This window comes from Anomalospiza imberbis, chromosome 17 (genome assembly GCF_031753505.1).
Source record: "Anomalospiza imberbis isolate Cuckoo-Finch-1a 21T00152 chromosome 17, ASM3175350v1, whole genome shotgun sequence".
Classification (NCBI taxonomy): domain Eukaryota; kingdom Metazoa; phylum Chordata; class Aves; order Passeriformes; family Viduidae; genus Anomalospiza; species Anomalospiza imberbis.
Window position 1 is genome coordinate 8,140,713 of NC_089697.1, and position 19,082 is coordinate 8,159,794.

At 48.4% G+C, this 19,082-nt stretch overlaps 2 protein-coding genes across 5 annotated transcripts in view; one reads left to right on the forward strand and one right to left on the reverse strand.

The window, feature by feature from the left end:
* Positions 1-15,355, forward strand: TCEA2 (transcription elongation factor A2). 3 transcript variants are annotated; one of them, XM_068207861.1, is made up of 10 exons: positions 2-194; positions 2,615-2,677; positions 3,300-3,405; positions 4,502-4,592; positions 9,636-9,769; positions 11,192-11,259; positions 11,977-12,120; positions 12,457-12,603; positions 14,443-14,514; positions 15,058-15,355. In XM_068207861.1, exons 1-10 carry the CDS (start codon positions 126-128, stop codon positions 15,064-15,066), a joined length of 903 nt encoding a protein of 300 aa, XP_068063962.1. In that variant the 5' UTR covers positions 2-125; the 3' UTR covers positions 15,067-15,355. The 3 variants fall into 3 exon arrangements, with proteins under 3 accessions (XP_068063960.1, XP_068063962.1, XP_068063961.1); XM_068207860.1 differs by having other exon boundaries at positions 11,192-11,248; positions 11,966-12,120; XM_068207859.1 differs by lacking the exon at positions 15,058-15,355 and having other exon boundaries at positions 1-194; positions 11,192-11,248; positions 11,966-12,120; positions 14,443-14,544.
* The window catches only part of RGS19 (regulator of G protein signaling 19), a 22,455-nt gene continuing 15,091 nt past the window's right edge, over positions 11,719-19,082 (reverse strand). For both annotated transcript variants that reach the window (XM_068207864.1, XM_068207863.1), the window contains exon 6: positions 11,719-18,856. In XM_068207864.1, the coding sequence (XP_068063965.1) occupies positions 18,668-18,856 (189 nt within the window). In that variant the 3' untranslated portion in view covers positions 11,719-18,667. The remainder of the gene's footprint in view (positions 18,857-19,082) is intronic.

Sequence of the window (19,082 nt, forward strand, 5' to 3'; positions counted from 1 at the left end):
TCGTGCCCCGCGTGCGCCCGCCCTGACTGCGGCACCGGGGGCTGAGGTGGGCACCGGGAACCGAACGCAGCTCCCCCCGCCCGGACCCCCGTCCGGCCCCGGCACCGATACCGGGGAGCGGCGCGATGGGCGGGGAGGACGAGATCGTGCGCATTGCCAGGCGCCTGGACAAGATGGTGGCCAAGAAGAACGCGGTGAGTGGCGGCGGCAGGGCCCCCGCAGCCCGGTTGGCGTGGGGGGCCGCCCCCTGCCCTAGGCTCTTGTCTGGCGGACGCGCCCCCTCTTTTCCGCAGGATCCCTTCCTCGCTGCCGCGCTGGTGCACCCCCACCTCTCCCTCGGTGCCCATTGTCAGGGGCCTCCCCCTCCCCAGACCCCATTTTGGGAGCCTGTCTTTCAGTGCCGCCCCGGTCGTTACATCGTGCTGGAGCAGACGCTCCCCCCTTTCAAGTGGGGTTCCCTCCCCCAGGCCCCGTCGCCCTCTCCTTTCCCCATCCTTTGCGGAGGTGTGGGATCCACCCACTGCCAGTTATTGGGCGGGCAGCCCTATGTGCCCCCTTGGGTGCTGTGGGAGCCTCCAGTCCCCATACTGAGCCCCCCACCCCAGGCCTCCGGCATCCCCAGCGCACATCTCAGCACTGCGGGGCTCACCCTGTGCTGCCTGCCCTCCTCCTGGAGAGCATCCTCAGCCCTTCTCCCCTGTCCCATTGGGAGCCCTTTGGAAGGGGTGTCCCCACCGGCACCGGCCTGGGGCTCCGGTTTGCCCTCGGGGAAAGCGCCGGTGCTGATGGATTTGCTTCCTGCATCTCCATCCCACACCGGCACTGCTGCTCGCTGCCGTGGCCTCTGGAGTGTGGAGGGCTGGCCAAGCTGCTCTCTGCACTCGGGGAGTCTCGCAGGGTGTGCTGTGACCCGTGGGACAGCCTGGGGGGGACAGGAGCCGGTGTTTTCCGGCTTAATGGGATATATCAGTGCTTGTAGGAACTCAGCGTCATGCAAGTGCAAAGGCCGAAAGCTGACAAAGGTTTGTGAAGGAGGTAGGCTGTACATCTGTGTTTGGGGTGGGGGTGAGGGATTTTGGGGCTGGGAAGGGCTGTGGGGAGCGGGAGATGATGGGCGAGGAGGAGGAGGGATTAGAGGAGTGTGGTATTCCTGTGGTGGGATGATGGGTGCTGTTATCACAGGAACTTTTGGATGTTGGACTGACCCTATCAGGTGTGGGTAGAGCAAGCACTGTCACTTGTGTCGCTGTTGAAACAGCCCAGGGAAGTGTGTTTGGGCTAAAGAACAGCCTGTGATGTCTGTTCTCGCTGGTGGCAGGTTTTCAGCATCAGTGTTGAAATAGGAAATGGACAACTTTGCAGAATTTGCTTCCAGCTTCATTGGGAATGAGGCAGCTTCTTAGAGGAGGGGTATGCAACATTTCCTCTTGGCTGGCGTTTGAGTTAGTGCTGAACTGCAGCGTGTTCTGTGTTGGCTAATCTTAGAACTCTTCCTGCAGGACAGTTTCCTGGAGTACCTGGTTGTTGCTCTAGTTTTTCCGTGGATCCTCATTTGCTGCCATTGTGCTGAGTGGCTCCATTTGGAGTCACACCGGGTCACTTTGGGTGTTCAGGGCTGGAGGAACGGGAAGGTGTGAAACTGCCTGAGGGGGAAGTCAATCCTTCTGGGTACGGTAAATATGTGTGGTTTATGCTGGTGTGAGTTGATTGTGTGCACGCTGAAAGCTTTGACTCTGCTTTGATTTGGGCATCTGTTCTGTAGGGTGGATTGCAGCTGGATTGCTTCCTGGGATGAGTTGGAAGCGGCCCTTCTGCCTCGGGAGGACGGGATGTGAGGACAGGGCTGGCAGTGCAGACAGCTTCACTTCCCTGCATTGGTGGCTGTGCGGGCCTTGTGCTGCAACCAGGCTTGGAGTGGTCGGTGTTGTCAATAAGCTGCTAAATGTGAACACTGGAAGCCTTGTTTGAGGGAAGGGGGTTGGGAGGAAAGAGCCAGCTGAATGGAGACAGGCCCACGCCAGGCTGGGATGTGCTAGAGGGAGACAAGTGATTTCCAATTCTCTGAGTGACTGCCAGTTTTAGGTATCTACAGATTCCTCATCAGCTTTTTCCTGGTTCTAGGATGTAGAGATGAGGTAAGGGGACTTCACAGAACAAGTTTCAAGTGACCAACTCTTTAGCATCACAGCTTGCTGCCTTTGCTCCTAGTCTCAGCTTTTCTCCTGAGCAGAATGGGGTATTAATATGAAAACTAGGAAACAGCTACATGGAATCATTGACAGTTGTAATTCAGAGTGTGTTTTTCAGGCGTTAAAAATGTTCAGCGTGCCAGGTAAGAATAATAAACTAGTGCTGCACTTGCACCATACACAAGCAAGGACCTGTAGCACTCCAGTGGTCTTCTGTTTTGTCCATTCCAATGATTCAGGTGCCTTCAAGTTGCAGGATCTACTGTCTGTCTGAACAGCACCCAACAGTGCACTTGCTGATGTTTCAGGGAACACTTGGTGTTTTTCCCTTTGAATTCAACTTTCTGTTGGGTGTCTATTTCCAAGCTACTGAATTTCTTTGATAAAAGCTGAGGCACTCATTCTCTTTCTCTTTTCCTCTCCAGGAAGGTGCAATGGATTTACTGAAAGAACTGAAAAGTATGCCTATGACTTTGGATTTACTGCAGGTGAGTTGCACAGTTATGGTAAAAAGCTTAAGTTTACATCTGTATGAGTTCAAAATGTTGTCTAAATAAACTTATTAGATTTCCTCACACTTTTTGCCTCTTGCAAAGAATAAAAATAAACATTAAATCCAACAAAACAGTGCAGAAGTTGGGTTTTGGACTGGCAGTTAAAGAGCTCCAGGTCACTGTGTGTGTAACTGCTCAGATCTTGTTTGTAGGCTGCAAGAAGAGGAAAGGTTGGGTTAAAGTAGCAAACACAGAGGGCACTAGTGGGAGAAGTTCTTTGTAATGCTGATATTTAGAACATTAGGGAGGAGTGAGCAGAATTACAATTTGGAGTCTGTGATGCATCTTGGAGTTTTTCATTCTAAGCTTGAATGTCACTTACAAGTGCGTAGGGAAGGGATTTGTGGGGGATTGGATGTGTCTTCTGTTCAGTTGTGCAAGCTGGAGAGTGTCACCTCACTCTTCCAAAATTGTAAGGGTCATAGAATAATTCTGCAAGCCTTTGGAGACTCCTGTCTTGGTCATGGTTTTGACTTTGTCGTGGTTATTTGAGATTTCACTTAGTAACTAATACTGAATCTGTTCTGGAGTGGTTCACTGGGCTGTTCCCTTGCAGTCCACCCGCATTGGGATGTCGGTGAATGCACTGAGGAAGCAGAGCACAGATGAAGAAGTGATATCACTTGCCAAATCCCTCATCAAATCTTGGAAGAAACTTCTAGGTAAGGAAATCAGCATGTTCCTGTCAGATTCAGCTTGTGAACAAGCTGCCTTCAGTGGGAGGCTGAGTTTTCTGGGAGAGCTTATCGCTTGATCTGAATAAACATTTTAGCAAATCAGCCTTTACCATTCCACCCTCTCTGTCTTTCAGTTTTGTGTCCTATCATGCATCCCTCTAGATTTAGCTCCTGTTTAGCCAGCTCATCATTGGAAGAGCATTGAAAGCTTCAGGACTATTAACTTAGACCTCATCACATAATAATTAGCAAAGTTATTTGTAGAAACAGGATCTGTGCTCTGAACCCTCTGCTTCCACTTGTGCTCTGTGTGGCATTAACACCATGTGTGCTGTCAGCCGTGTGCAGCAGCTCAGGAAGGGAAATGCTGGGATGGATTTGGGGTGGTGAGTTGGAGAAGGATCTTAGTTCACCATCTTGGAGATAAACTCACATGGACCATGTCCAGCCAGGGAGGCTTTTCCTGTTACTGGCTCCCATTTCTTGCCAGGCTGGATGAGTGTTAAAAGGGCTCTTTTTCTGTCCTGCCTGGATTGTTACCTCCTCATTAGATTGGGTGTGTGTTGGCTAGACTCCGATAATTTACCTCTGGGTCAAACTTGTTCTACAGTGTCATGAAAGTTCTCTCCAATGTTGTGCTGTTGGCTTTCAGCAGCACTTGGGAATCAGAAGAAGCTGTAGTTCCACAAGGACCAGCCTGTACTGGCCCTTCAGCTGGTGTTGGCTGGAAAATCTGCTTTTAGTTGTGCTTGAGAGAACTTGATCTAATCCCTGCTCAGCAGCCTCTGAAAGAAACTTTTATGAAGAGGCATGTCTTGTGAGGAAGCTTATCTCCCAGGCAGGAAAACTGATTGCTCTCTAGTTTGGTGAGGAAAGCTTTTTTTTGTTTGAATTAATTTCTACTTGGAGGCAAGGAAAAGGTCTGTTGGGAAGCAGGAAGGCCATAAAGGCATTTTCTCCTGATTCTTTTTGGTACAATAGTAACTTTAGGCCAACAGTGGGTAGTGTGAAAACACTGAGGAGTATAGGCAGGGCTGTAGCATAAAGACCAGTTCTGAACTTGTTCCTCTTTTGAACATAGATGCTTCTGAGGAGAAAAATGAGGACAAAAAGAAAAGCCTGTCTTTGCCAACATCTTCCTCCAGGGAGACTGGTAACTCAAGAGACCAAAGGTAATACTTCCCTTTTACCAAAGATGACTCTGTTAGAGAATTTAAGTTTTCTTAAGCCAGTTACTTTAATTTTTATTTTTTAAGTATCTGAGTCAGGAATTTTGTATAGTCAGATTTCTGGTCAGAGATACTGGAAGTGTTTCTTCCTCAAGGTTGATCTGTGTGGTGTTACTAATTAACTATAATGCAGAAATACACATCTAAAAATACAGTGGCTTTAGTGAGTTTTAAAATTTTATTCATATTTTATTTAATGTTTTTTACTCTTGGTTATGTGTTGTTTTTTCTAGTAGTAGAACATTCCCCTATTCTTTTTTATGTTGCATTTTTATGCATTTTTGTTTATTTCTAACTTTGAACTCCTTAGAATGAAGATTATTTTTGGCCTTTGCAGTGGATGGGATTGATTGATACATTACTAAAGTAAAACTTCCATTTCTTTGTCCTTGACAAATCCCAGCAGACGTCCCCTTTTCCCTGTGGCTGATGTCCCCCAGCTGGCAGGTCAGCTGCATGCTTGCTCCTTGCCATGCCTTGAATGCTGCATCCTGTTTCCAATGCCTGTGACTGCAGTTGTTGAGTGCAGACAGTGATCAAAGGGGAGGGGGAAAATGGGATTTAAAGCTTTGTTCTAGAAATTTCTCCCAGCCTCAGATCCCAGAAGGGTGTGTGCTTCCTAGATTTGGCTCTTAAGTGATTTAGCCAATTTCCCAAGTTTGACAGAAGATTTAGAGTATTCAGGCTGTAGTCCTGCTGGCTTGCAGGATTTTCCGTGTTTGCAGCCTTTGTTTGTCACTTTCTTGTCACTTCTTTGGTTTTGCTCAGCTCTCTCAAGGCTTGGCACTTCAGGGTGAGCCTTGGCAGCTCGATCCAGAGTTGCTGATGGAGAGAAGGCTGCTGATGCTCCATGACTTTAAATGATTGGTATCTTTGGTTATCTTGCTTCCATAAAATGGGAAAAAGGATTTGCTAAGTAGTGCAATGAAAGGACTTGGGAGACTTCACAGCCAGGATGGAGTTCAGTGATGCAGTGCAGAATGGGAGCCAGGGCTGACCAGATCTGTGTGTACCTGTGTGGGATTTCACTCGGAACAGGATCTTGGCTGTAAGCACAGAGGCAAAACCCCTCCTTGCTGCCTCCTTGCTTTGTCACTTACCATGGGATATGTGGGGTGGAGCTGTCTGTCTTGTGCTGGTGATGTTCTCTTGTGCCTTAATGTGCTGCAGATACTGCACTTTTATGGGTTTTTTTAATCCTTGATGCTTTTTACATGTATTCAGCCTCCATCTTCTGACTAGCAAAGCATCCCCTTGGCTGTGAAGGATGAACAGAAGCCAATGGATTAGTGTAGCCTAGACCAGGAGCAGGGGCCAGCTCCTGGTGTTAGTCTGTTGAGCCAGGCTCTCTTCCAGAGACAGGAATGTTTTTTCTCCAGTCCTGCAAAATAAACTACTAATCTGCCTTAAAAAATAATAATTTATTGGCAGAGGAGAGTCTCTTTTCTTTGAAGCAGAGACTGCAATGGAGTCAGACTGGTTGCTCAGTGTGTGATAGCTGGTTCAGATGAGGCTGCTGTCAAGACACCAAAGGGATCAGTTTGTATTCAGATATTTCAACCTCTTAGTCTGTTAGATTTTGGCTACGCCTTCCATTTTGGTCAGGGAAAAATATTTGACTAACTCTTAGCCTGAAATTCATCTTGCTTTCTGGAGCACAGATGTAGAAATCCCTGTGTAGTGACTGGAGCTATCACTGCAAGACCTGAAGGCTCTGAACCAGCCAGTGTGGGGCTGGCACCTGTGAATTTAGAAGCTGCATTACTCTAATCCAAAGCATATTCTGTTGTGCTGTAGAGTTTCAGACCCATAGTGTAAGTACATTTTAATGGGCTGTGTCTAATGTTTCTGTCTCTGGCAGCATGAGGTTTTTCTTTTCCAGGATTCTCTGAACTGCCTTTAATAGGAGGTTTTGGATATGTGGCCTGAATTTAGCTCTTCTGTGACATTTTCTTCCAGTGCAGCCCTGAGTTCTGTTTGCAGTCCCTGGCTGCTGCTTTGCCACCATTTTGTTCCAGCATAGCCTTGTTTTATGTATAAAGTTTTGCTGCCTGGATAGATTTACAAGCTCTTTCTCATGTTTAACAGGAACAGTGTGAACCACAAGGATTTCCTGAAATAAGTCTTCTAGGTGTGTTTGAGCTCTATTTCCCAACTATTCTATTTATAAACTAACCTCTAAACCTTAATAAATAATTTTCTGTCTTTGGAATGGCTGAGAAGTCTGTTTCATCTAATTCTTGAGGGATCAGCTCTCACCTCAGTGCATGGATGATGTGTGTGTATGCAGGCAAATGTATCTTTCCTCATCAGCTAACAGAAGTGGGACTACCATGCATCTTGTTGAGCTTTTTTCCACCCCCAAGGAATAAACATCTAAATACTCAAGTGTATAGCATTTGCAGATAGAACCTTCCTGAAAATCAAATATTACCTCTGCAAATACAGGTTTGAAGACCTGTGTTTGAGGACTCACTGTAGTGAAGGTCGATGTTCTGAGCTCACACTGAGGTCACTGAGTTCACACACAGGATTTTGCTCTGGGAAACCTTTGTTTATTGATTGCAAAATGATACAAAATTTAAATCTGGAAGAGCTCTCAGGGAAACTTCTCCTGCAGCCCCTTCTTAGCACAGCATAACCTCTGCCCAAGCTGTCCCTGACTGGCTTTTTTCAAGCTCTTTGACAACCCTAGAAAACCTCAGGGCAAGGCATTTCCACAGCTGCCATTGGCAGTATTTCCAATTCATAACTCACCTTTACAGTTTAAAACTTACTCTCAACCAAAATCTGTCTTACTAAAGCCATTTCTACACCCTTCTGTGGATTTTTTCCTACCATCTTCCTTTGTAAGGAATTTCAGGATTTGTCTCCTTTAAGTTTCCCTTGCCACAAACTACCCATATTCCTTCAGTCCTTCCTTTTACTGTAAGTATGCTTTGCCTTGGTCCTTTGGGAAGTCTAATTTTTCCAAACTATTTTATGTAACATGAGAAGCTGTGATTTTTTAGATGGGTTATTTCTGAATTATGGGTTATTCCTTAGTGTATGCTCTGGTATATACACTCCCATGAGTGCTGCCTGTGATTTGTGTGTAGCTTCTTAAGCACAAAAGTACCTGATGGCAGTTTCTACATTCCAGATGGGAGAAAATCATCATCTAATGGATTATTTACAGGCTAAGTTGTTTCTTCTTTTTGTAACATGTGCAGTGTAAATCCTATTGAATGTTTTGAGCTGTTTGGACACAAATATGTTCTTTAATAAGCTCCTGCAGTGCTGACCAATAAAACCAGCTGGTAAAAAGGGGTTTTATGTCAGAAAAACACAGTGAGCTCACAGTACAATCTCCCTCACAGAGTGCATCTTCTCATTCATATAAACAAGAAATCAAAGGTCTTGATTTGGTTTGACCTGAACCATTGCTGAAGGTTCACTGATGGATGCTTCTGAAAAGGCTTTGGTGAGGTTCCGAGCTGTGCAAATCCAGTAGCCCCAGTGGTGGTCTGTGGGATTTGAGCCAGACTGGATATGACCTTAGTCAGAGGAGCTCCCAGGAGCTCCCTAAAGTCGTCTGGCTCAGTTTGTGTGGCAGTAGATTCGGAAGGTTTCCAGCTTAGTGCTGTTTTTTTGTGGGCTGACTAATCCCTTCCAGGACAGTGTAGTGGAAGTGCTTGTTCATAACAAATTTATTTTCGATGGCAAAGAACTGGCAGTAGTGACCTAGCTTAACAGAATTTGTCAAGCCACTTGGATCTTCAAGAAGATACTGCCAGCATGCCATGGGTGAAATACTGAGGTTTCTTTTTTTCCCTTTCTGTCTCTTTGTGCAATAATGGTACCAGGCATTGGCCATAAATACAGGGAGTTCTACAGCCAAATCACCAAAGCCAGAGCAATCTCTGCCGAAAAAAATTGCTGTTCTGCTGCCTAGATTTAGGGGGGAGAACAAAGCTCTAGAAAATCATCTGTGAATCATACGAACCCAGATCTTTTACCAGCAGTATTTGCAGGGCTGACTAACACCATGTGCAGATGTTAGGCTTTCTGTGTGCACAACCAGCTGAGCTGCTCCTTGAGGCTCCTTGAGGTTCCTTCTCTGCATGCAGACCCCGCAGCAGTGACTCAGCCTGCCCACGTCATGTGCTGATTGTGCAGGCAGGTCTCCATCCAGCTCCCCTGGCAGGTGACCCGATTGAGTCAGCCACAGCAGGCAGGTGTTTGCATTCCCTTGCCTGTGCCCGTGATTGCTGGCAGGTGGAAATGGAGTTATTTTTGAGAGCAAAGCAGTATTTCTTAGTCCTGTGCTAGCCTGGCACCTGTATGAGCTGTGTGTGGCTGTGTAGGGTATTCTTCTGTGAGATGAGTAATCAGTGTCTTGCTCAGATTACAGGAAAAAGGAAGAACCTTTCATGTGCTACACTTTGTTTTTGGTGTTTTTTAACTATCAAAGCTGAAGGAGCCATTTTCTTTCTTTTTTCTTTGTTTTCCTTAGCACAGCTCCTTCTTCTGGAGCTTTCTGCTTGCTTTCTACTGAGAGCAGTTCCAGGCCTGGTGTCCTGCAAAGTTTAAGAAGAAAGAAGTACCATGAATCTGCACTGCACTGCCAAAATAGGAGATTGCTGATGGTCTCAGATGTCCTGAGTGTATTTGGGTTGCTGGTGGTGTCCAACAGTGATGTTTTCACTTGATGCCCAGTGGTGCAGCAGCTGATGTGTGTTGAATAACACAAGATGGTTGGCAGGGTTGTTCATGGATTAAACCTCTGCTGGCAGCCAGCAGTGTCCACAGGAGAGCTCGTGTCTGGGCTGAGGGCGCTGGCTGCCACGTTGTGCTCTGTGTTGATCTGGGACAATGACTTTGCACTGTGTTCTGACTGGTTCTATATTATGATTAACAGGATGCTTGGCCACATACCTTCTGCTCCCTTCTCTGCTCTCAGTGGCCCAAACTGAGACATTCTGACAGGTGAAGTTTTTCTTTTAGCTCCAACAAAAGGCAGGAGCCTCCAAAGACTCCGACCACCCCCAAAATCACCACCTTCCCTCCGGCCCCCATCACCTGCGACGCTGTGCGCAACAAATGCAGAGAGATGCTGACAGCAGCTCTGCAGGCTGATGGTAAGTGCTGGGGGAAGCCCTGCGTTGCCTCAAGTGCTTCACAGCTCCTGGACCATTCTGAAAGAGACTGTCAGTGTCAGCTCAGATTAGACGTACTGTTCTAGAGCAGCCCTGTTAAAGGATTAATGCCAGCAGCTCAGTCTAGCCACTGGTGACCCCTTTGATGAAGTGGCTGCTGTTGCAGCATTTTCAGACACTTACACAGGGACGTGGCTTGAGCTGGCGGCATGACAATGTGTAAAGCAGTGGCTGTTAAGAACACAAGGTTTGTCACACAGGGTTGCAACATGGGGTGGTCTGTGCAGAAGTTTAATCTTTCAGGTGTGCAGGGATTTGCTTCACTTTCTAGATCTTTTCTAATTGCTGTTAAATGAAGCTGTCTTCCCTGTCACCCTTGGGACACGAAGTGAAGCTGTAACTCAGTACACGGGCTTTGGAGGAATGGTGCTTATGCCAGTCAGCATCTGCTGTCAGACTCTGCTGCCTTTGCAGACAGGCACTCCTTAAATATTGTGGTCCCCTGGATCTGGGGTGGAACAGATCCCTCTTGCATTCAGGCTGTGCCATCTCAAGTGAGAGGCAGCTGCAGGTACTCAGCATGTCTGGAAGCTTGAGCATCTGGTTGTGTCCACATTGCAGATCCCTTTAAAAAACTGGGGTCTAAGCACTGCAGAGTCTTATTAATATGGAGCCAAGGAATGTAGATGACAGATGGAGAAGTTCATGAGGTCTTTATTTCTAGCCTTCCTGTGCATGTGTTTATATGCTGCATTAAATGCTTTGCACAGCTCTTAGAAAAACCCTTTCCATATGAAATCTGGGAAAGAGTTCCCTTGAGCCTTTCCCTAAGCTCAGCTGTGCCCTACCTTCCTTCCTTTATGGTGTTGATTATCATACTAGCTGTCCAAATCCATGGCAGTTATGCACTCTGTATGATGCTGTTTAACTGGTGTGTGGGAGAAGAGGAGAGGAGCAGACAGTTCTGAGGTGGGATGAGAAAGGAAGGCTTGATCCTGATGCTGCACACCTCCAGGCACTCCCAGGTGGTTGATCTGAGTAGAGCTACTTCTCACTGAGGTGAATATCTGATGAAACTCAATTCCTGCCTATATATGTTTGATTTCAATTGTATGAAAAATATATTGGAAAACTAACTTCTTTGGCCAAGGCTGTTGTTAGCTTTGTCTCATGCAGTCCATATCCTAGAGAGGCACAGGACACAGACTGGCTAGATTAATGTATTTTCCTCACTGCCCTTTTCCAAAGAGTCAGAGAGCAGCAAGAGCAAAGGCCAAGATGCCATTTGATGGGAAGATTGAATCAAACCAGCTATCTGTCCAGATGTGTAGCTCAGAAATACTGAGCCTGGGGAGCCCTGGCTTGGTTGGAAGGCGCTGAGCTCCTGTTTGTGCTGTCTTACAGATGACTACATCGCCATCGGTGCCGACTGCGAGCACATAGCAGCCCAGATTGAAGAGTATATCCTTGCTGTACAGTGCTTCCTCGAGGGCCTGCATGCCTCCAGCAGTGACATCCATGTGCTCAAAGGAAAAACGGGACTGTCTGTGCATAAATGTTCTGCTGCAGCTTGTTAGGGTTCTGGGTCTGGTTCCAGTTCTGCTTGGCTGAGTCCTGGGTCACTAAGGAACTACCAGTGTGGAGTTGGGAGCTCAGAGACTGTAATCCCTAGTTTGTCCTTCTCATCAGAGTGTTGTTTCCTGCTTTTGATTCTGCTTCCAAATACATGCAACTTCCCTGTACTCCCTGTTGAGGAGAGTGTGCTGATGTAGACAAAAGCAATGGAAAGGATGGAGCAGTGAGGATCAAGTTCCATGTTGATGTGAGATAAGCCTTCTGTGAGGAGTTTGCTTGGTTTAGGAACTGTGGGGTTGGAGGTGCAGCTGGGGTCTCTCAGTGGAGGGGTTTGTGGCTGCCTTGCTGAGAGAAAGGGGAGATTGTAGAACCTGGGCATAGCCGAATATTTCCAGCACAGTGAAAAAGCTCAAGCTGGAAGCCTCTGGACTTTGGCATTGTATAAACCTGCTCTCAAATCCAGCACTGACCTCCCAGAGCAGATGCTGCTGTTGTGTCCCAGGACCTCTATCCTGGCAGTGGGTGACAGTCCCTGCTCTGCACGGGTGGCTGGGAAGTGCTTGATGCCTCTGGGTTGGTTGCAGGCTCCTTGACTGCCCATACGCATCTACCAGGATATCAAGAACACCGACATGAAATACAAAAACCGTGTGAGGAGCCGTATCTCCAACCTGAAGGACTCCAAAAATCCTGAGCTGAAAAAGAACGTGCTGTGCGGGGCCATCACCCCCGAGCAGATCGCGGTGATGACCTCGGAGGTGAGGGAGCCTGAGGAGCAGGGTTTGCTTCTCACAGGGGATGTCCTGAGGCTTAGCTGGGCTGCTGCCAGGTTTCTCAGTAGCTGCTGCCAGAGTGCATGGAGTGAGCTTGCAGTGGGGTTTGCAGTGTGGGGAGTGGTTTGCTGGGCCTTCCCATCATCCCGGGGCCCTGGGCATGAACCAGAAACCAGAACTGGAAAAGGCTTTGTGTCTTAATGCCCATCTGTCAGGCTGCCTTGTCCTGTTGGCTGTTTCCACTGTAGTGGGTGTGGTGGTAAAACTGGGCAGATGTGATTGTATTGCTTTTTTTTTTTCTTTTTTTTTTTCTTCTGAAAGGAAATGGCCAGTAATGAGCTGAAAGAGATCAGGAAAGCCATGACAAAAGAAGCAATCCGGGAGCATCAAATGGCCAAGACAGGAGGGACACAGACTGACCTCTTCACCTGTGGGAAATGCAAGAAGAAGAACTGCACCTACACCCAGGTTGGTTTTCCTGCTCCTGTCTTGGCCTCTGCACAGGACATGATCCATCATGGTCACGAGCTTGCACTGCTCTGTGACAGGCCCTGCAGCACAGCACAAATTTTGCTACTGGTGGACAGAAAACACTCATGGCTGTCTAAAATGTACTTCTGCACATGTTTCTGTGAGCTTGTGTAACTTTTTGGCTCACTTGTACAAGAGCAGGAGTTGTGCAGCACTGAGGAAGCTTTCAAAAGTTCAGCAGTGTTCTACACTGGAGGCAGGTGCTGGGAATGCTGGGATTCAGACAAGAAAGGAGTGGGTGGTGTAGAGGAGAGGTTGCAGAAACTGACTCAGACATGTTGATAGTATTAAAAGTACAAATTAAGAATATAGATTACCTGCAATTGGGTAAGTCCCAACTTAATTAAAATCAAATATCATGAAAAGGATGAAACAAAAGGAATAAACAAAGCTGTGATGTGAGCAGACAGAGGATTTTTCTTCCCCATGGCCAGCTGCTGGAAGCCTTGTGCATTACCAGTGCTTTTTAGCTCCTGTGTTTGTGCCAGGCATCTGGAGATAAATGTGCCTTTGCTGTGAGTCAGTGGTTTAGAATGTGCAGATACCCAAAAATGCACCAGCAGCCACCAGATTGCTGCTGAGTGACTGCGCACAAACTGCGTGTGCAAGTGCCGGGTGAGCCTCCTGCATCTGCTTGGACTTGACATACAAACACATGGAAAGAGAAGGAGATCCAGGAATCTGACCAGGGAGTTTCCTTTGGCTCAGCAGCAGCCTTGCATCCCACAGGCTGGCTCAGGTGAGGGGCCTTGCTCTGCCAGTGCTCCCAGTAAGCATTCCTGGGCTGTCCCAGCACACAGCACTGTCTCCACCTGGAGTGGATTGGAGTTTGACTGCCTGGAATTTAAGCAGGAGACAGCAGTGTCCTTGAAATGGCAGTATCAGGAGGCTTTCTGTATTTTGATTTGTTTTCTAGTGAAATCACTAGTGGGCGACGAGATATCTCAAGTAGATGAAATGGCATTTATGAGCATGTTGGAAGCAGACAGTAAAGGAGGAGAATTACAGAATTTAGCTATTCCGCATTCTTGCAAAAATGGTTAATTTGCATCATGCAAATACTGTGACTCTTGCACATTGGGTAATTACACACATAGATCACCATAATCACCCCTCAGCACAGTTCTGCCTGACTAGTGTGGGGAGTACCAAGTGTTTTCAGTCTAAATCTGCCTTGTGGTATTCAAATGCCACGAAAATCTGGTTTTTAGTAAAGTATGTGTTTCTGGCAAGAGCCAGTCAGAGGCAGCAATCACATCTGGGTTAAATATCAGAATTCCTTAATGGCTCAAACACAAACCAGACTGGAACTGTGCAGAACCTGGTAACCCGGAGTGTGTTCCTGTGAAGCCAGGATGTAGGACTACTCAGTAAATGGGAATGATTGGAGTGCTTTTTTTATGCTGTTGTGCTTGGGACTGAGGGGTTGTGCTGGCCACATCCCTTCCTGGGGGACAGTTTGGGGAGGGATTGGCTGTGGGCATGTCCACTTCCAGAGTCACCTAGAAGAAATGGGCAGCACATTGGATGAGGAGGGAATATGCTGTCCCAGAACTTGTCACTGAGGTAATATCAGGCTGAATGGGGTATGATGTGTGCATGTGTGTACTGTGTGTAACACAACCACCAGAATGAAAGCATTTACTGGAAAGCTCCTTTTGCCATCCCAAACCTCGGTCTCTCATTGATTTTGTGAACCCAGCATGAATCCCTGGAGGCCAGAGGGACAGGGCCATGTGTGATGCTCAGCTCTCACCTCCCTTCTGTCCCCCCCAGGTGCAGACCCGCAGCTCCGATGAGCCCATGACCACCTTCGTCGTGTGCAATGAGTGTGGGAATCGCTGGAAGGTAATGCACCAGGACTATTACTGCCACTGAGGGGTGTTGGGGTGGCTGCACCCACCATGCTGCAGGCACTTGGCTGCTGCTCAGAGGTGCTTGCCAAACCCTCACTGGCTCTAGAGAGTGATCTTCCCTCTCAGCACAGAGGCGAGAGCTCTTGGGTGGGTTCATCCCTGCAGACCAGCTGGGGTCAAGTCTCACTTCCACATTCCCTGCTCTCTTCTCATATCCCTTCTTCCATAACCAGCTTCACAATGCTTTCCATGCTGCCTCTGCCCTCTGAGGGTAGTGGTGATGATGATCAGGATTTCAAAATGGGTCTTTCATGCTGTGCACGAAGCTCAGGGGCGAGCAGAAATGATGCCACTACAAATTGCCTAAGAGCCACAGCAAGAGATTCACATGGGAGCTCCCTTTGGCCCCTGCTTCTGAAAATCCCCAAGCCCTTGCCAGCTTCTGAAACAAGCCTACACCTGGACCCTTACCTTTTTTTGCAGCTCCACTTGGCAGTGAGGTTTCTAATTGGGGTTTAACTCCCTTCTCTTGCAGTTCTGCTGACATGTGCCAAGGCCCAGTGCGGCAGCCAAATGCAGACCCGAGCGCAGCCTCCACACGCCGGCTCCCATGGCAGTTGTGTTTTGTGTCCCAGTGAGTTTGCATTGTCACACGCTGAGAGCAGCAGCAGGGAGGCCTGGACCTCGCAGAGAGCCACAGCCATGGGCTGACAGGTTGGCAGGAGAGCTCACTAAACACACCCAGTCATTACTTTCTCATCTAAGCGAGTACGGTCACTTTCTCTTCAAAACTAATATTAAACATTTTTGTCAGTTTCTGACTTTTATTTCAACTGTGTGTGCAGCACTTTGTTTTTCCAGCATAGGAACTTGACAGGCGGTCCATGTCCAGGTGGATGAGGACTGAATAATGCCTGGAGCAGCAGAAAGTGAGATGTGACTTGCAGGCACACCCTTGGTGTGTGAAGGCTTGTTTCTGTCACCTCATGGAATCAACCACTGGGCCATGGCCTGGGGCAGCTGGGTGGGCAGTACTGTTGACAGGAAACAGCTTTTGGGGCAGAGATCAGATGTTGCTTTCCATCTTGGCAGCATTCACTGGATTTTGCACTGATTCCTTGTCATCTTGAGCCTTTAAATGCCAACAACATCAACTGCTGCAAAGATCAGAATGTACTGCCAGGTTGTAACAGACTCAAAGCAGGGTGACACCAGCCACAGAAAATCCTACCCCAAACTGTTCAAAGGGAGTCCTGGGCACTTTCCTATTTGTGCTCTGCTTGTAGCTTGACAGCTGAAAAACAGTGTGGAGTTTCAGAGGGGCTTGCTGGAAGGCTCAGGAGGAGGGAGAGTGCTGCAAATACAGGAATTTTTCCAGAGGCTTGGATCTGGACAAGGTAAGGGCTACAGGGATGGGTGGGAGCTGTTAGCACTTAGCTGTAGAAGTGGAGGAGGTTTGAAGTGAGCTCAGAACTGGTGCTTGGAAGGAGTCAGATAAGGAAAGGATCCTGTAGCAAAGCCAGCCCCAGGTGCCATATCTGCAGATGTGACCCTGTGAAGGAGAGATAAAGAATCAGGCTCCTTCTGGGAGCTAACTAAAACCTGGTAGGGAAATTCCATCTGAGCTCACAACAGCATTCAGCCAGACTTAAAAATCCCTCTCCTTTTCATATCCTTTAACTGGGGTGATGCAGCATTTGGGGGACCCCAGCAAGGTCTGTGGGTCTGAAGCTGCCCAGGAGAAGTGCTGTGCCCTCCAGCTCTTGTGCTGACAGGCAGGGCAGGAGCATTTCTCTCATGGCATCGCTTCCCTCTTCCAGAGTGAAAAACAAGTATTTCCACTGGCTTCCCAGCATGCCAGACAGCAGACATTGAGCAGAGACCTCGGAGATGTTTGGAGAGGAGTAAGCAGCCACATGAAAGCAGCGGAAAACGTGCTCCCAGCCCCTTTGAGGGCTGTGCTGCTCCGGAGGCAGGGATCCCACCAGCATCCTTCGCTCAGGGCTTTCACTTTACAGGGTGCAGCCAAGTCTCCCAAGAAGGAAAATATTCAAAGACGCTGACAACTCCTTTAAGCCTCACGAGTCTTGTGGTGAATGGGATTATTCAAGCCAGGCTTGGGAGGGAGCAGTGTCCTCGCAGTGTTGCTGAAAAAGCTTCAGGATCTAAAACCCATGCTGACCACAGCACTGGCTCGTGCGCTGGGAAAGGGAGCCAGCTCTTTACCAGTGCCTCTTGCCTTTCTTCTTGTGTTCCTGTGAGGAGCGGAGCTGAGCTTGTGTACAGCAAACTGACAATCCTGAATTAGGTACCAAGAGTCCCAAGCAGGAGTTTGGGAGAAGTACCATGTCATTTTACAGTTCCATTTTCTGGGATAACAGCAAGGAGAGCCAGGGAGGGGAAGCACACTGGATAAGAAGGTGTTTCAGAAGTAAAAATTTGCTTGTAAGGTCTTTAAAAGGGAGTGAGAGCAAGAGAAAAACTAGATTATCTCATGGCAGTGGGGTCTTCTCTGTGCTGAGACCTCTGTAGTGTGTGGAAGGGTTCTGACCTGCTGCCATGCTCTTGAACAGCTTCAGGGATGTTCAGCCTCCAACCCTCAGGCTGGGCCACATTTGAGAGTATTTCCCTTACTCACAGAATAAACCTAGAACTAAAACTTCCCCTGTGCAGGGTGGGGATGCTGTAAGGTTGCAGACTGGGGGAAAACCTGCCAATAATAACAATACCAACATTCCTAATAAACCATTGCTGGTCTCTCTCAAAAATACATTTTCTTGAACTGTATTTCCAGCTTGGCAAAGAAAACTAAATTTACTGACATGAATTTCCACACAGTCATGCCATGAGGAAGGAAGGAAACAAAAACAAAAAAAAAAAGCTGAAAGAATTGGTTTGTTTAAAAAATATGTTCAATAAAAAGCACTTATTTTCTTTTGGAATGGTTGAAGAGAAGAGGGGAAGGGATGGATAAATAAGAAACTGCTGTGGTGGATCAGGAAAAGCAAAGACTGGCAGCAAAACCCTTCTGTTGGCTTTGTTTCTGTGTGAAGGGCAGGGACAGACATGTTTTAATCCTGGATCCTGTTGCCTTCAGTAAATGATTCCTTGTGCTGTGCAAAAACATGGGAATTCAGTATCCTCCCTGTGACACTTCCCATCCTGTGTGGAGCCCAGGTCCCTGCTCCAGGGGTCAGGACAGACCCCTGGGCTTCTCCCTGCTGGCACAGCAGGTCTGGGCCAGCTGGGAGGTCTCATGCAGGCGTCCTGGTGCCTGTGGGTCCTGCAGGAGGGCAAACAAAGCCTGCACAAGTGGTTTCCCCCTCTGAGATCCATGAACCAAGGATGGAGGATGCTCTGGGTTTGGGGCGACTGTGTGGGGTGTCCTGGGGCTGAAGCAGTGCTGATGTGTCATGGGGACTGGCAGGGGAGGCAGCTATAAGACATCTCCTGCCCACCCCCCAGCATATTCCCATGGTCCCTTATAGCACCTCAGAGCTCTGCCCTCTGCCCCATTGGGAAAACAAACAGCCTCTAGCACCATCCCCCTGCCCTTTGGGCCACCTCAAACAGCTGGAACAAGGTAAACCTGACAGGTTTTTATATGTACAGAGATGCTCGTCAACCCCCCCTCCCGCACCTCAAGTCCCCCAGTAAAAGCCAACCAAAAGAGCATTTAAAATTAAAACAAAAAAAACCAACAACAACAACAAAAAAAAAAAAAAAAAAAACCCAAATCAACAACAGTTGACCTCCCCCCCACCTCAAAAAACCCCCAACCCAGTCCCCAACTGGGTCTCAGGTGGCAAATGGGGACGTGCCGTGTCCCCAGGTGTGGTGGAGATGGGATAAAGCAACCTCTTCCAAACAGGGTGTGGGGGGAGCCAGACCCGGGCGCTGGCCCGTGCTCCCCCAGCTCGCTCTGGCCAGTGCTGGGGATGGGGCAGAGAATCAGTAGTATGAACTGGCCCAGGCTGTGTCCTGGGGACAGTCCTGGAGTGTGGCCCAGACACCGGCGTGACAGTTCATAGGTAAAAAGCTAAAAACTTGGTGAGGTCTGGCAAGGTGGGCAGCAGAGGGGAGGAGGCACCGACCGCCCCTGGCCACCATGTCCCCACTGGTGTCCCCACGGCTAGTGGGTGCCCTTAGGACTCCGAGGAGGAGTGGGAGACGGTCTGGAGCAGCGATTTGTAAATGCCAGAGTTCAGGAAGCGGGGATAGGAGTCTCTGTGCATCAGCGTGTAGATCTGGAGCTGTGCGTCGTCGAAGGTGTGCGAGGATGGCTCCTGCATCTTCCGGTTGATGACCTCCCGCACCCGCGAGTCCAGGCTCACCTGGGGGCACGGAGAGAAAGTGGGGGCTGGGGGACACCCCAGGACAAGCCCCCGGCCCAGCACCCATTCCCGCACCCCCTCTCAAGGGAAATTGGGTAACAATGCAGCAGCAGATGTGGGGAGACAACAGTGTGCTTCATCCCACAAGACACTGGCACTGGAGGCCTGGTGGTTGGGGAGGGTTGTAGGGAGAAGTGGGGATCTGTCTGGGTACCCTCTGTGTCCC

Bases quoted from the DNA above. Each gene is read 5' to 3' on its own strand.
- TCEA2 (XM_068207859.1), top strand. From the start codon at position 126: ATGGGCGGGGAGGACGAGATCGTGCGCATTGCCAGGCGCCTGGACAAG. The intron at 195-2,614 runs GTGAGTGGCGGC...TTTCCTCTCCAG, and splicing joins TGGTGGCCAAGAAGAACGCG to GAAGGTGCAATGGATTTACT. The intron at 12,121-12,456 runs GTGAGGGAGCCT...TTCTTCTGAAAG, and splicing joins TCGCGGTGATGACCTCGGAG to GAAATGGCCAGTAATGAGCT.